General features: G+C 44.9%; 1 protein-coding gene across 2 annotated transcripts in view; it reads left to right on the forward strand.

Annotated features, from left to right (window-relative positions):
- Nucleotides 1–4,360, forward strand: part of DYNC1H1 (dynein cytoplasmic 1 heavy chain 1) — a 916,572-nt gene extending 912,212 nt beyond the window's left edge. For both annotated transcript variants that reach the window (XM_069208347.1, XM_069208346.1), the window contains exon 78: nt 3,922–4,360. In XM_069208347.1, the coding sequence (XP_069064448.1) occupies nt 3,922–4,050 (129 nt within the window). In that variant the 3' untranslated portion in view covers nt 4,051–4,360. The remainder of the gene's footprint in view (nt 1–3,921) is intronic.
- Nucleotides 4,361–15,737: the final 11,377 nt, after the last annotated feature.

Here is a 15,737-nt window from a genome sequence, read left to right on the forward strand (position 1 = left end):
CTTACGCATTTCCTCCTCTCCCTCTCCTTCCTTACCTGGTAAACAAACTCAGTCAAAACAAACTCAAACTCATATTGATAGCACCAACTTGGGCAAGGCAACCCTGGTACACAACGCTGCTAGACCTATCAGTAGTACCCTACATCAAATTGCCCAACAGGCCAGATCTGTTGACACAACACAACCAAAAGATCAGACACCCAGATCCAGCATCGCTGAATCTAGCAATCTGGCTCCTGAGATCCTAGAATTCGGGCACTTACAACTTACCCAAGAATGTATGGAAGTCATAAAGCAAGCCAGAAGGCCATCCACCAGGCACTGCTATGCAAGTAAATGGAAGAGGTTTGTTTGCTACTGCCATATTAATCAAATACAACCTTTACACACAACTCCAGAACATGTAGTGGGCTACTTGCTTCACTTACAAAAATCTAACCTGGCTTTCTCTTCCATTAAAATACACCTTGCAGCAATATCTGCATACCTGCAGACTACCTATTCAACTTCCCTATATAAGATACCAGTCATTAAAGCATTCATGGAGGGCCTTAGGAGAATTATACCACCAAGAACACCACCTGTTCCTTCATGGAACCTAAATGTTTTCCTAACTAGACTTATGGGTCCACCTTTTGAACCCATGCACTCCTGCGAAATACAGTTCCTAACCTGGAAGGTTGCATTTCTCATCGCCATTACTTCCCTAAGAAGAGTAAGCGAGATTCAGGCGTTTACAATACAAGAACCTTTTATACAACTACACAAGAATAAGGTCGTCCTAAGGACTAATCCTAAATTTTTGCCAAAGGTTATTTCACCGTTCCATCTAAATCAAACAGTGGAACTTCCAGTGTTCTTTCCACAGCCAGATACCGTAGCTGAAAGGGCTCTACATACATTAGATGTCAAAAGAGCATTAATGTATTACATTGACAGAACAAAGAACATCAGAAAGACTAAACAACTATTTATTGCATTTCAAAAACCTCATGCAGGAAACCCAATATCAAAACAAGGTATAGCCAGATGGATAGTTAAATGCATCCAAATCTGCTACCTTAAAGCTAAACGACAGCTGTGCCCATTACACCAAGGGCACACTCAACCAGAAAGAAGGGTGCTACCATGGCCTTTCTAGGAAACATCCCAATGCAAGAAATATGTAAGGCAGCCACATGGTCTACGCCTCACACATTCACCAAGCACTACTGTGTAGATGTGTTATCCGCACAACAAGCCACAGTAGGTCAAGCCGTATTAAGAACATTATTTCAAACTACTTCCACTCCTACAGGCTGAGCCACCGCTTTTGGGGAGATAACTGCTTACTAGTCTATGCAAAACATGCGTATCTACAGCGACAGATGCCATCGAACTGAAAATGTCACTTACCCAGTGTACATCTGTTCGTGGCATCAGTCGCTGTAGATTCGCATGTGCCCACCCGCCTCCCCGGGAGCCTGTAGCAGTTTGGAAGTTACCTTCAACTATTTGTATATGTATCATCTCAACCTTAAATAGGTACATACTTACTCACTCCATTGCATGGGCACTATTACTACAATTCAACTCCTACCTCACCCTCTGCGGGGAAAAACAATCGAAGATGGAGTCGACGCCCATGCGCAATGGAGACAAAAGGAGGAGTCACTCGGTCCCGTGACTCGAAAGACTTCTTCGAAGAAAAACAACTTGTAACACTCCGGCCCAACACCAGATGGCGAGCTATTGCAAAACATGCGAATCTACAGCGACTGATGCCACGAACAGATGTACACTGGGTAAGTGACATTTTCATTTTGCAGCCAGGCGTCCCTCCACTAAAACGGTGTACACCTGCCATTGGAAACGCTTTGTATATTATTGTACAGAAAGGTCTATTGACCCTCTTTCTGCTTCTCTTTCTGATATTCTTCTCTTAATTTCTTTCCCTAGCCCAGCAAAGTTCTGCCTTGGGGACTCTCAAGGGCTATATTTCTGCCTTCTCTGCATTTCTTTGGCTGCCTTATTAGCCTTCTCTGTTCAAATCCCCCATTGTACATAGATTCCTCAAAGGGCTTGTACATATGTTTCTCCCTATGCTATGCCTCAATGGGACTAAAATCCCTTTGAGCTTTTGTACAACTGTCCCCTCCGGCTGCTCACCATCAAGACAGCCTTCTTAGTGGCAATAACATCTGCCAGGAGGGTGAGTGAGATGCAAGCCCTGTCATCAAAGCCACTGTATCTCACTATCTATCCAGACAAGGTGGTTCTCAGACCTCGGGCCTCTTTCCTCCCCAAGGTGGGGACACCATATCATGTGGGTCAGAACATCACCTTGCCCACTTTCTTTTCGCCACTGCATCCCTCTAAAGAAGAGGAGCAACTCCATCGACTGGACCCAAAAAGGGTGTTGTTCTACCTTGACTGCACAAAAGAGTTCCAGGTGGATGACCAACTCTTTGTGGGGTACTTTGGAGCAAAGAAGGGTTGGGCAGTGCAGAAGCTAACCATTTCGTGCTGGGTCGTTCTCTGCATCAAGATCTGTTGCGCATTGGCAACAAGGAGAAACCTCCTGAGTGCTTGCGAGCCCATTTATGCCAGGGGCGTACCAGTCCTGGAGATCTGTCATATGGCAGTGTGCGCATCTGTGCACACGTTTGGAAAATATTACTGCCTGGACAGTCAGGTATGAAGAGACAGGCACTTTGCCCGTTCAGTCCTACAGGACTTTAGTGTAAGGAGTAATATCCGCAGCCCACCACCAGGAGGTTATGGCTTGGCTGTCTATTCAAAGGTAAAGAATCTGCAGCTAGAAGTCTCTATCAGATGAAAAAGTTACTTACCTTCAGTTACACATTATATGGTAGAGACTCTATCTAGCTGCAGATTTCTTACACCCACCCATTCTGAAGATATGTCTAGTAGGGTTAGGTTTATTCCTTTTCAGAGCCCTAGTTTTGCACAGACAAATGTTTGTATCCATGACTGTGCGCTTCTGGCGTAGATGTTTTGTGGATAAAAGAACTGATGTACGCGCGCGGGGTGGTGCCTTGACTGTGACGTCAGATGGCTCCAGCGATGAATGACGCCACCTGATGGCGTGTGCTGGGTATTGCTCGGCAAAAAGATTCCAGATTCAAAGGTAAGGAATCTGAAGCTAGATAAGTCTCTACCAGAAAATGCGTTACCGAAGGTAAGTAACTTGTTGTTTTATGCTGGATATAAAATCTAGGTTGAATGCAATTGGTGATCACGGTGATCAGACATTTCACTCCCTCCTCCCTGAGTAACCTCATGCCACTAATCTAGTAAGAAAACAGTTGTCATCCAGTCGCTTGTCTGCCCTTATGAGGCTGTCATTTAGGTATTATAGATCAATTTAAAAGTGTTCTTGTTCATCTTTCAACCAGGGTCCAATACAGACCACTATAGGGTGGTTATTAGTTGAGCCAAGCATAGTTTTGATTATTTGGGGAGCCTATCTCCCCATTTCATACCAGTCCAAAAAGGAATGATCTGGCTACCCAGGTTTTTTATTGTTCAATAAGGAGGATTCCAATTCTAACCCGATAGTTTGCAACATGTCCTTTGGAATCCACATGGAGAGGGTCTCCTAGACAGCTAGAAAACACTGCTGGTTCTGTCTTCTGAAGTGGCTAGCGGAATGTTGTCAGTAGTGAAAACGTATTAGTACCTAAGTGATTAGAGAGAGGTAGCAGGTGCAATATTCAATGTGATGCCCTTCTTGCATATCAATGCTTGATATCTGTAGTTACATGTAAATAAATTGCTCTTATGATATTCTTGGTACCATTGTAGATGATTAACTTATATTCTGACATGCCTTGCACACCATACTAACTGTTACAAGTACTATAAGAGCTGCACTGATATATATTTGCATTATATAATAATCATATTTTTATTTTTTAGGTGACTTTGCCTGTTTATCTGAACTTTACACGTGCTGATCTGATTTTCACAGTCGATTTTGAAATCACTACTAAGGAAGATCCCCGCTGTTTCTATGAACGTGGTGTTGCAATCCTGTGCACAGAGTAATATATTGTCTGTGTCTGATAAACTGAGTCATTTTATTATTGTTCATTGTCTGAAAACCCTGTCCGTTTACACTCTCGAGTTATACTTCTAGTTGTGATGGATTTCTGTAAAGTTGTGTGAAGGGCTGTGGTATGTTTCAAACAAGGAAAGAATGTGTAGACACGTTTTTTTTTTTAGCAAGGGGGAGAATTCGATTATGGCTCACATATTTAAAAGATGGGGTGGAAAGGAACTGAAGTTTTATATTGTCTTGAAAACTGTACTGTGATAGGGTACTTATTTTAACAGAATTAAAAATCCTACAGCATTACTTGAGCTTCTGTCTTTTTCTTTGATAATATGGTTCCAAAACATTGGGCTCAATGTTTGGTTCATAAACCTCTTTGGCAAACACAGATGGCACTACAATACTTATTTCACTAAAAACAACATACTTGAAGAAAAGTTCAACAGAAGTCCATTGGTCTTCAATCTGTCATCACAACTACAATCCTTGAATCATACCCTTGTATACTCAAACGATGTTTGATTTATTCCTGTAGGAAAGTAGAATCTGTATGACCTGGTGTAGGAAAATGGCTCCTTGTTGCAGTTAACCCCCACTTTTTGCCTGATATTGATGCTGACTTGACTGAGAAGTGTGCTGGGATCCTGCTAACCAGGCCCCAGCACCAATGTTCTTTCACTTAAAAATGTACAATTGTTTCCACAACTGCCACACCCCTGGCACACAGATAAGTCCCTTGGAAAAGGTACCAGTGGTACCAAGTGCCCTGTGACCAGGGAAGGTCCCTAAGGGCTACAGCATGTGTTGTGCCACCTTGAGGGACCCCTCACCTAACACATGCACACTGCCATTGCAGATTCTGTGTGTTGGTGGGGAGAAAAAGGCAAAGTTGACATGGCATCCCCCTCAGGATGCCATGCACATAAAATACTGCCTGTTGCATAGGTAATGCACCCCTCTAGCAGGCCTTAAAGCCCTAAGGCAGGGTGCATTATACAACAGGTGAGGGCATAGCTGCATGAGTAATATGCCCTTACAGTGTCTAAGTCCATTCTTAGACATTGTAAGTGCAGTGTGGCCATGTTAGGTAGATGGTCTAGGAGTTTGTCAAAACAAACTCCAGAGTTCCATAATAGCTACACTGAGTACTGGGAAGTTTGGTATCAAACGTCTCAGAATAATAACCCCCACTGATGCCAGTGCTGGATTTATTAAAACATGCACATAGAGGGGATCTTAGAGATGCACCCTGTATTTTACCCATTCCTTCAGTGCAGGACTGACTGGTCTGAGCCAGCCTGCCACTGAGACACGAGTTTCTGACCCCCTGAGGTGAGAACCCTTGTGCTCTCTGAGGTCAGAAACAAAGCCTGCACTGGGTGGAAGTGCTTCACACCTCTCCCTCTGCAGGAACTGTAACACCTAGCAGTGAGCCTCAAAGGCTCAGGCTTGAGAGTACAATGCCCAAGGGTACTCCAGCTAGTGGAGATGCCCGCCCCCCAGACACAGCCCTCTCTTTTGGCGGCAAGTCCAGGGAGATAATGAGAAAAACTAGGAGGAATCACCCCCTCAGCCATGTCCAAACCAAAGGTGACCAGAGCTGAAGTGACCCCCTCCTTGGAAAATCCTCCATCTGGTTTTAGAGGATTTAGTCCAATAGGGATAGGGATGTGCTCCCCTCCCCAAAAGGAGGGAACACAAGGAGGGTGTAGCCACCCTCAGGGACCATAGCCATTGGCTACTGCCCTGTGACCCTAACACACCCCTAAATTCAGTATTTAGGGGTGACCCTGGACCAAGGATTTAGGATTCCTGATGACCTGCAACAAGAAGGACTACTGACTTGAAAGCAGCGCAAAGAACGACGGATAAGACAACTCACTTGGCCCCAACCCTACCAGCCTGCCTCCAGACTCAAAGAACCTCCAACAGCGACGCATCCAGCGAGACCAGTGACCTCTGCCGACTCAGAGGACTGCACTGCAACCCAGAGGCCCAAGAAACTCCAGTGCACAGTGGCTCTGTCTAATCTACAAAGAAGAAACCATCTTTAAAGGGACTCCAGACTCACTCCGGAAGCATGAGTCCCCAGCACTCTGCACCAGATGTCCCCGGCTCGTGTCCAGAGAAACCAACACTTAGTGATGACTCCCAGGTGACTAGGTGACTCCCACAATGTGGACACCCTGAGACGACCTCCCTACACCCCCATGGCAATGCCTACAGAGAGAATCCAGAGGCTCCCCCTGCCCCCTCCCGCCACCCAAGTGCTCTACAAAACCCCCATGGTCTGCCCCCCGAGGACGCAGGTACTTACCAGCCAGCAGACTGGAACCGGAGCACCCCCAGTCTCCATAGGCGCCTATGTTATTTGGGCCCTACTTTGACCTCCGCACCAGACCGGCCTTGTGTTGCTGGTGCTGGGTGTTTGGGGTTGACTTGAACCCCCAACGGTGGGCTGCCTATGCCCCGGAGACTGAACTTGTAAGTGCTTTATTTAACTGAAAAACTAACCATTACTTACCTCCCCCAGGAGCTGTTGATTTTTGCCGTGTCCACTTTTAACCCCTTCGCTGCCAGGCCTTTTCCCCCTCAGGTGCCAGGCCTTTTTGTGGCTATTTGGGCAGTTCGCACTTAGACCCTTATAACCTTTTGCCCACATAAGCTACCCACACAAAATTTGTGTCCTTTTTTTCCAACTTCAGAGGGATTCTAGCGGTACCCAGAGTTTGTGGGTTCCCCTGAAGGAGACCAAGAAATTAGCCAAAATACAAGGAAAATTATCATTAATTATTATTATTATTATTTTTTTTTAAAGCAGCAGAAGGCTTGTTTTTTTTTTTTTTTTTTTCCTGAAAATGGCATCAACAAAGGGTTTGCGGTGCTAAAATCACCATCTTCCCAGCTTTCAGGAACAGGCAGACTTGAATCAGAAAACTAAATTTTTCAACACAATTTTGGCATTTTGGTGGGACATACCCCATTTTTACGTTTTTTTTTGTGCTTTCAGCCTCCTTCCAGTTAGTGGCAGAAATGGGTGTGAAAACCATGCTGGATCCCAGAAAGCTAAACATTTCTGAAAAGTAGGCAAAATTCTGAATTCAGCAATGGGTAATTTGTGTAGATCCTACAAGGGTTTCCTACGGAAAATAACAGCTGAAATAAAAAAATATTGAAATTGAGGTGAAAAAACAGCCACTTTTCTCCATGTTTTACTTTCTAACTTTTTCATGCGATTTTCAAAAGCAATATACCGTTATGTCTGCTGGACTCTTCTGGTTGCGGAGATACATAGGGCTTGTAGATTCATCAAGAGCCCTAGGTACCCAGAGCCAATAAATGAGCTGCACCTTGCAATGGGTTTTCATTGTATACTGGGTATACAACAATTCATTTGGTGAAATATAAAGATTTAAAAATAGATATCAAGGAAACTTTGTATTTCCAAAATGGGCACAAGATAATGTGTTGAGAAGCAGTGGTTATTTGCACATCTTTAAGTTCAGGGGTGCCCATACTAGCATGTGAATTACAGGGCATTTCTCAAATAGATGTATTTTTTTTTACACACTGTCTTACATTTGGAAGGAAAAAATGTAGAGAAAGACAAGGGGCAATAACACTTGTTTTGCTATTCTGTGTTCCCCTAAGTCTCCCAATAAAAATAGTACCTCACTTGTGTGGGTAGGCCTAGCGCCCGCGACAGGAAATGCCTCAAAACACAACGTGGACACATCACATTTTCCCCAAACAAAACAGGGCTGTTTTTTGCGAAGTGCCTACCTGTGGATTTTGGCCTCTAGCTCAGCCGGCACCAAGGGAAACCTACCAAACCTGTGCATTTTTTAAAACTAGACGCCTATGGAAATCCAAGATGGAGTGACTTGTAGGGCTCTGACCAGGTTCTGTTACCCAGAATCCTTTGCAAACCTCAAAATTTGGCTAAAAAACAATTTTTCTTCTCATTTAGGTGAGAGAAAGTTCTGGAAGCTGAGAGGAGCCACAAATTTCCTTCCACCCGGCGTGCCTCAAAGTCTCCCGATGAAAATGATACCTCACTTGTGCCTGCAACAGAAAAAGGCCAAAAACCTGTACAGATTGAGGGGCTAGCACAGCAAGTTGATAAGCACATATTTATCTTTTATACATCTTAAGGCTGACTCTGCTTTGGGGACCCACACAAGTGAGATATCATTTGACTTGGGAGACTGAGGGGGATGCTGGGGGCTAAGAATTTTGTGCCGGGCGGTGATCCTACAAAGAAAGGTCAGGAAAATATGCTTTTTTTAACGCAAATTTTGAGGTTTGCAGAGGAGTCTAGGTAAGAAAATGTTGGGGGATCCACGCAAGCCACACCTCCCTGGACTCCTTGGGGTGTCTAGTTTAAAAAAACTGTCTGGGTTTGGTAGTTTTCCCTAGATGAAGGCCGCACCCGGGACCAAAAACATAGGTGCCGCCCCCCCCCCCCCCCCCCCAACACAGGTCGTTTTGTAATATATCATTTTGATGTCTCCACATACTTCTGTCCCCCCCCCCCCCCCAAACACAGGTAGTTTTGTAATATATCATTTTGATGTCTCCACATACTTCAGTGATGTTCCAAACACTAAAATTGTGTAAAGAAACACACTTAAGTTATGTTAAAAAGACCCCTCACCCACCAGCCAAGTTGGTGGCCTGCTTCATCATCGGGGTCCCACCTGAGACACCTAGCGTGTCACGTGTGCTGCGATGCCTGATTACAGCGGAGCAGGTTTTGTCATTTTTACCACACATACTGGTTGGATTTGGCACGAGGGTGAGTGATGGTTCAGTAGATTACATTTTATTAACAAGAGATCTCACAAAAGTGAAATGCACTATTAATAACTGAAAGGCCAAAAAACGGAACCAATTACTCACAGCTCCTGAGCTGTAAAGCCGCGTCAACGCACCAACCGTTCTACAGTCCATTCACACACCTTTCATACATGACATGCACAAGACCATTCACGCTGCAAGCTACGGGCCCAGCACGTTACAACGCTCGCATCGACAGACAGTGCCACTGAAGGGCCCATCACTTACATACGCCCACATGCCTGGTACAGCAATCACACTAGCTGATGGGAGTGTGTGGACTGACGTTTGGCTGGCACCGCCAGCCAAGTGCTACTCCACACACACTGCCAGCCAAGCGCCACCCCACACACACCGCCAGCCAAGCGCTACCCCACACACACCGCCAGCCGAGCGCTACCCCACACACACTTCCATCCAAGTGCCACCCCACGCACACCACCATCTCTTTTTTTTGTTTATAAACAAAGAAACCACTAATTATAAAATAAGTACAAAACTACAAACACAAAAGCTCTAACTGAAAACATGACAGAAATGTGAAACTAAACACCTGAAAATATAAAACAGGCAGTTTACGCTCACAGTATTTCCCCAAAAATGTTTTGGGTGTGGTAGCTCCTGAAACAGCCAGCCACACACAGCCCAGGCTTTGAAGGGCAATCGGGGCAGTACATCCGGGCAAGTCTTTTTTGGGAGTGGGAGGAATGTGATCTTGAAAGTGGCGATCTTTCAATCTATATACCACTGGAAGTGTGGGGTCAGAGAGGAGGGTGCAACTGGATTAGTGCATCCTCAACTAATAATGCCGGTTAGGTGTAGATAAATGCTAGATGGAGGTGTGTGTGAAAAGGTAACTATGAGGATGATTGTGTCTTACAAGAGGGAGTTCCCTTTAAGGACTAGGTGGTCTCACACACATAGTGTCATGCTTCATCATTTGACCACCTAGCCCCACTCAGGTAAGATAGTACTATCTGGGCAGACTCAACCTCTTTGTTAAAGGAACAGTCGAGGGAGTGCTGAAATAAATCTTACTGGATAATTAACAGGGATCCAGATGAGGTTAGGAATAAAAATACCGTACGTGTCACCAATCCTTGTTGGGTACTTTTAATCAAGGTGTACGCAGGTAATATTAAAATGGAATGGGGACTCAGTTGAGTGCTAATGTCTCGTAGAGTCTAAAAAAACAGAGACCAACATGTTTCTGCCCTCTCTATGTGCTGGAAGGTAAGGGGCATTCGTCAGGGTCTAGGATCCCCTAGATAGGGCTGCTATTAGGCATGCTCGCTAAGTGTAAGGAAAAAAGGGGTAAATGGCCTACTCGATCTTTCAATCTAGCCACATCCTCCACCACTGCTACTCTAGGAACTCTTGCCTGTTCCACCACAGTAAGGCTCTCCATCACTGACTCCGGAAATTTAACAAATGTCATCCTTGACTCCGGTGAACAATCCTTGAACACAATAAAAGCATTAAAAGTTGCCAAATGAAATAAATGTAGGGCCAACTTCTTATACCACACGTAAGACTTAAGAAGAGCAATGTAAGGTTCCAACCTCTTATCTACTCTATCAATATCACCCATGTGCTTATTGTAGTCCTAAATGCATGCAGGTTTGCGCCCTTAGGCAGCCTTACCCCAGTCACAGGGGAAGTACTCATCATGGATGGTAGATAGAATGTACACTTCCCTCCTGTCTGAAAATTTCAGAGCTAGCAGATCATTATTCCACTAGGCACTGCACTATCCCCTCTCATTTTTTTTTTATTTTTTTTACAGACAAGCTCCCTTGGATAGACTTTCTGGTTAGAATGGATTGGATTGTGCCACAAGCAACAGTGTCTACTCTAAACAATTCCTTGAACAACTGCACTCTAGTGTAGAAATTATCTACGTACAAATGTTGACCTTTGTTAAACAGTTGTCTACCAAGTTGCCACACAATTTTCTTGCAAACTCTAAAAGTGGGAGGACAACCAGTGTAGACCCATAAATTATACACGTATCCTGTACTACTTTCTGACAGCATATGCAATTTAATTCCATACCGTGCCCTCTTACTAGGAATGTACTGCTTAAAAACTAAACGGCCCTTGAACAGGACCAAAGACTCGTCCACACTTATCTCTTTGCCTGGAACATACACCTCTGAAAACCGATCTACAAAAATGATCACGGACAGACCTAATCTTTAAAAGACGGTCACAATCAGGGTGATCTTATGGCAAGGCTAAAGCATTGTCTACAAAATGCAGCAAACTAAGAAGCAGCAAATATCGATTACGAGTCATAGTTGCAGGAAATATAGCTGTTGCCATCAAGGGATTAGTAGACCAATAAGAAACCAGTGACGGCTACCCCTTCAAAAAAGTCAATTCTAAAAACTTTTTCATTTCTTCCAGATATGTGGGAACCCACTAAGCAGCTCTAAACTGAGGCCTAAGTATGGCAACGTTGTCCCTCAAATATTGCTCTGCATACAAATTAGTCTGCTCAACAATCTCTTCCAAAAATACATCGTCCATAAACAAGTGAAAGAAATTGACAGGCAAAAAGTTTTCGGTATTGACTCTACACCCTGGGAGACCAGTAAATGCAGGTAACTGTGGCTGCTCCATGTTTGGGGCAATCCAGGTGTCAGGTCTTCTAATGGGAAACCCTTCAGCCCCAAGCTGCTGTACTCGGCACATCAATGTCCTCCTCTAAAACCGGCCCTTCATCTGCACTGAGAGTGGCTTCCTCATCTGAAGAATCCTCTCGGACAGAAAACTCACTGCCAGAATCTCTCACTTCCTCCTCTGCCTCAGATGCAGAGTCAGTCTCATAATCCTGGTCAGAAGACGACTCAAAAAGCATGCCAACAACCTGCTGGGTGGGCACTCTGCGGCTAGCCGTGATCCTTTCTAACAACAAATGGATTGCCAACAACAACCAGCACTGTCTAAAATAAGTAATAAACAAAGTGTAGCTTTATTACAAAGAGTTGTGTACTAAAAAACTATACCACTCACTTGCCTGAAAAAGCTACTCACCAGGAACTACTCTGCACAGACACAGCAATCACCAATGAAATCCCACTAAAAAGAAAAAAACAAATTAGACATATGACAACACAAATATCATTGTGCACAGATCTAAGGACAATTTCACACACAATCCTGCATTTAATACACCACCTACAAACATGTCATTCATGCATGTCAACAATACTTCTTTGGAGTAAATTGCTTTTACTTACCTGAAACGTGCAGCTATGCAAACCGCAGTTGAACTACTGCCAAAACCGCAAGGATCCACAGCAAAGGAAGCAAAAGTTTTGAACTAGAACAAAAAGAAGAAATAAACTGTTATAATCACAAATATTTCACCAGTTGACAAACACCCCGCCACCAAGAACTTAGAAATTGTCCCTGGTGCCCAAGTGGCTTCTGACCCCCTTGGGTAAGATGGGCAGAAATGGCCATCAGTAATGTGCTTCTCTTTGGGGGTGGGGGACCCTTGCCAAAGGGACCCCCCCCCCCCACCCCCGGAAATGGTTCGCCCCAGCACAAAAAAAAAGGGGGGGGGGGGAACATCCCTGGCATATTAGATTTTTCTGCCCTCCTTGGGGGCAGATGGGCCCAAAAGAAATAGGTCCATCTGCCCCCAAGTGGGGCAGAAATTGCCAAAACTAATTTCCCCCATTTGGGTGGCGACCCTTGCCCAAGGGGGGCCCCAAGACACAAAACACACACACCACACACAATCCCTGGGGCCTAGTGGGTTTCAACACCGAGGGCGAGATCGGCCAAAAACATGGCCGATCTGGCCCAGGTGGGGGGTGCCAAAACACATTAAAAAAAATATTGCCCTCTTGCAGCGACCCTTCCTTAAGGGGTTTCTGCCCCAAATGTAATGAAAATGAAATCCCTGGTTCCTAGTGGGTTTCGAACCCCCACAGGGGGCAGATTGGCCGAAAAAACGGCCAATCTGCCCCCGGGGGGAGGGGGCGAAGCAGGATTTTTCATTGCCCCCAGGGGAGCGACCCTTGCTCAAGGGGTCGCTCCCCAAAATGAATTAGACGAAATCCCTGGTGCCTAGTGGGGATTCCTGTGGAGCAGGAATCCATTGAAAACAGGCACAGGGGGAAAGGAAAAACTCTTTCCTTTCCCCCGTGTCTGTTTCCCCCCCCACAGGACCCCCAAAAAGAGAAGGACTCACCTGTAGAAGATCCATTCTCTCCATACGCTGGAAGCAAATGGCTTCCAGCGCATCCTCTGCAGCTTCTAATGACGTTGGCAAACTGTGAGTGTGCCAACGTCATCAGACTGCCAAGGGGAGGAGGTCCGGGGTTGGAAGGGGAAGAGACCAGCTCGCCCGAGGTACCATAGGGGTTAAAATAGCTTATTGGCATTTTTGCCAAAACTGTACATTACTGTTCTAATTCAAAGTTCCATATTTACCTATGCCAAGTACCTTACAATTTATATACTTACTTGAATTCTGAGTCTTGTGGTTCTAAAATAAATTAAGAATATTTTCTATATAAAAACCTATTGGCCTGGAGTTGAGTCTGAGTGTGTGTTCCTCATTTATTGCCTGTGTGTGCACAACAAATGCTTAACACTACCCTCCAATAAGCCTACTGCTTGACCACACTACCACAAATTAGAGCATTAGTATGATCTAATTTTGCCACTATCAACCTCTAAAGGGAACCCTTGGACTCTGTGCACACTGTCTCTCACTCTGAGATAGTATATACAGAGCCAATGTCCTACATTGGTGGATCAGCGGTGGGGTCTAAGACTTTGCATTTGCTGGACTACTCAGCCAATACCTGATCACACAACTAAATTCGAAAAATTGTCTTTAGAAATTGTTTTTTGCAATTTGAACTATTTTTCTAAATTTTAAAAGTCCTGTTAGGGCCTTTTGCAGGTCCCTGTTAGCATTTCTTTTAGAGTTTAAAAGTTTTTAAAAGTTTGGATTTAAGTTCTAAAAAGTTTTTAGATTCTTAAAAAGTAATCCCAACTTTTAGAGTGATGTCTAATACAAATGAGATGGTGATGGAACTCAACCTCACCCCTTATCTGCATCTAGGGTTGTCAGAGTTAAGGTCTCTCTGTAAACTTAAAAAGATAATAACTGGGTCAAACCCTACCAAAGTAAAGCTCCACGAGCTTTTGGCAGAGTTCACAAGGGACCCACCCCTCTGAGGATAATCCTTCAGATGGGGAAGTTAGTGAACAGAAGGATGAATTCCCCTCTCCTGTCATAACCAGGGAGAACAGGGTTCCTCAAACCCTGACTCCACAAATCATAGTCAGAGAGACTGGTTCTTCCACAGGGGAGACGAGTACCTCTGGAAGCATTGAGGGCAGCCTCAATTAAGAGGACCTCCTGTTAGCCAGGATGGCCAAAAGATTGGCTTTGGAGAAGCAGCTCCTAGCCAGAGAAAGGGAAAGACAAGAGATGGGTTTTATTCCCATCAATGGTGGCAGCAACATAAATAGGGTCAGAGAGAATACTGACATCCTAAAAATCCCCAAAGGGATTGTAACTAAATATGAAGATGGTGATGACATCACCAAATGGTTCACTACTTTTCTGGTTGCACAAGCCCTCTCAAAAGCTAACAGATCTCACTGGTGTGCTCTCCTTTGGGAAGTGTTCACTGGAAAGAGTAGGGATAGACTCCCCACACTCTCTGGTGAAGGTGCAGAATGTTATGACCTCATGAAGGCTACCCTGAGTGAGGGATTTGGCTTCTCAACTGAGGAGTACAGGATGAGGTTCAGAGGGGCTCAAACATCCTCGAGCCAGACCTGGGTTGATTTTGTTGACTTCAGTCAAAACACTAGATGGTTGGGTAACTGGCAGTGGTGTAAATGATTGATGGGCTGTATAACTTGTTTATGAAAGAACATCTGTTAAGTACTTGTTTCAGTGACAAACTGCATTAACATCTGATAGACCTAGGTCCAATTTCTCCCCAAGAATTGGGAAAGAAGGCAGACCATTGGGTCAAGACTTCGGCAGGGGGTGACCAAAAGAAAAGGGTCACAAAGCCTCCCCAGGGGAAGAGTGGTGAGAAATTCAAGGGAAAAAGTAAAGAGTCTTCTACAGGGCCCCAAACACCTGCTCAGGAGGGTGGGCCCAGAGCCTCTTCACAGTCCACAAATGGGTATAAGGGTAAAAACTTTGATCCCAAGAAGGCCTGGTGTCGAATCTGTAGTCAGCGTGGACACCAAACTGGAGACAAGGCCTGTCCAAAGAGAAGTCCCTGAACAAATACTACTCCAGTTAGCACTGGAATAACCAGTCTACAGATGGGGTCAACAGTGTGCCCAGAGAAAATCAGGATTCACACTGAAGCTACATTAGTGTCTGAGGGTCGGGTGGATTTAGCCACACTTGCTGCCTGGCCGTCTAACATGCAAAAATACAGGCAGAAGCTCTTGATCAATGGGGCTAGAGTAGAAGCCCTGAGGGATACAGGTGCCAGTGTCACAATGGTGACAGACAAATTGGTTTACCCAGGACAGTACCTGGCTCGACAGTCACTAATGCTGACAATGTGACTAAAGTCCATCCCACGGCAATGGTAACTTTAGAATGGGGAGGGGTCACTGGCCTGAAACAGGTGGTAGTCTCCTCTGCAATTCCAGTAGAATATCTGCTAGGGAATGATCTGGAGTCCTCAACATGGACTGAGGTAGACTCAAGACCCATGCAGCCATGCTGGGTATCCCCGAACTGGTGTGTGTCAAGACAAGGACACAGAGCAGGGCTCAGGGTGAAGTGTTGGAGCCTGGAATAATGGCCCAACCTTCCAAGAGAAAAGGAAAGAAG

Source organism: Pleurodeles waltl, chromosome 9 (assembly GCF_031143425.1).
Source record: "Pleurodeles waltl isolate 20211129_DDA chromosome 9, aPleWal1.hap1.20221129, whole genome shotgun sequence".
NCBI classification, from domain to species: domain Eukaryota; kingdom Metazoa; phylum Chordata; class Amphibia; order Caudata; family Salamandridae; genus Pleurodeles; species Pleurodeles waltl.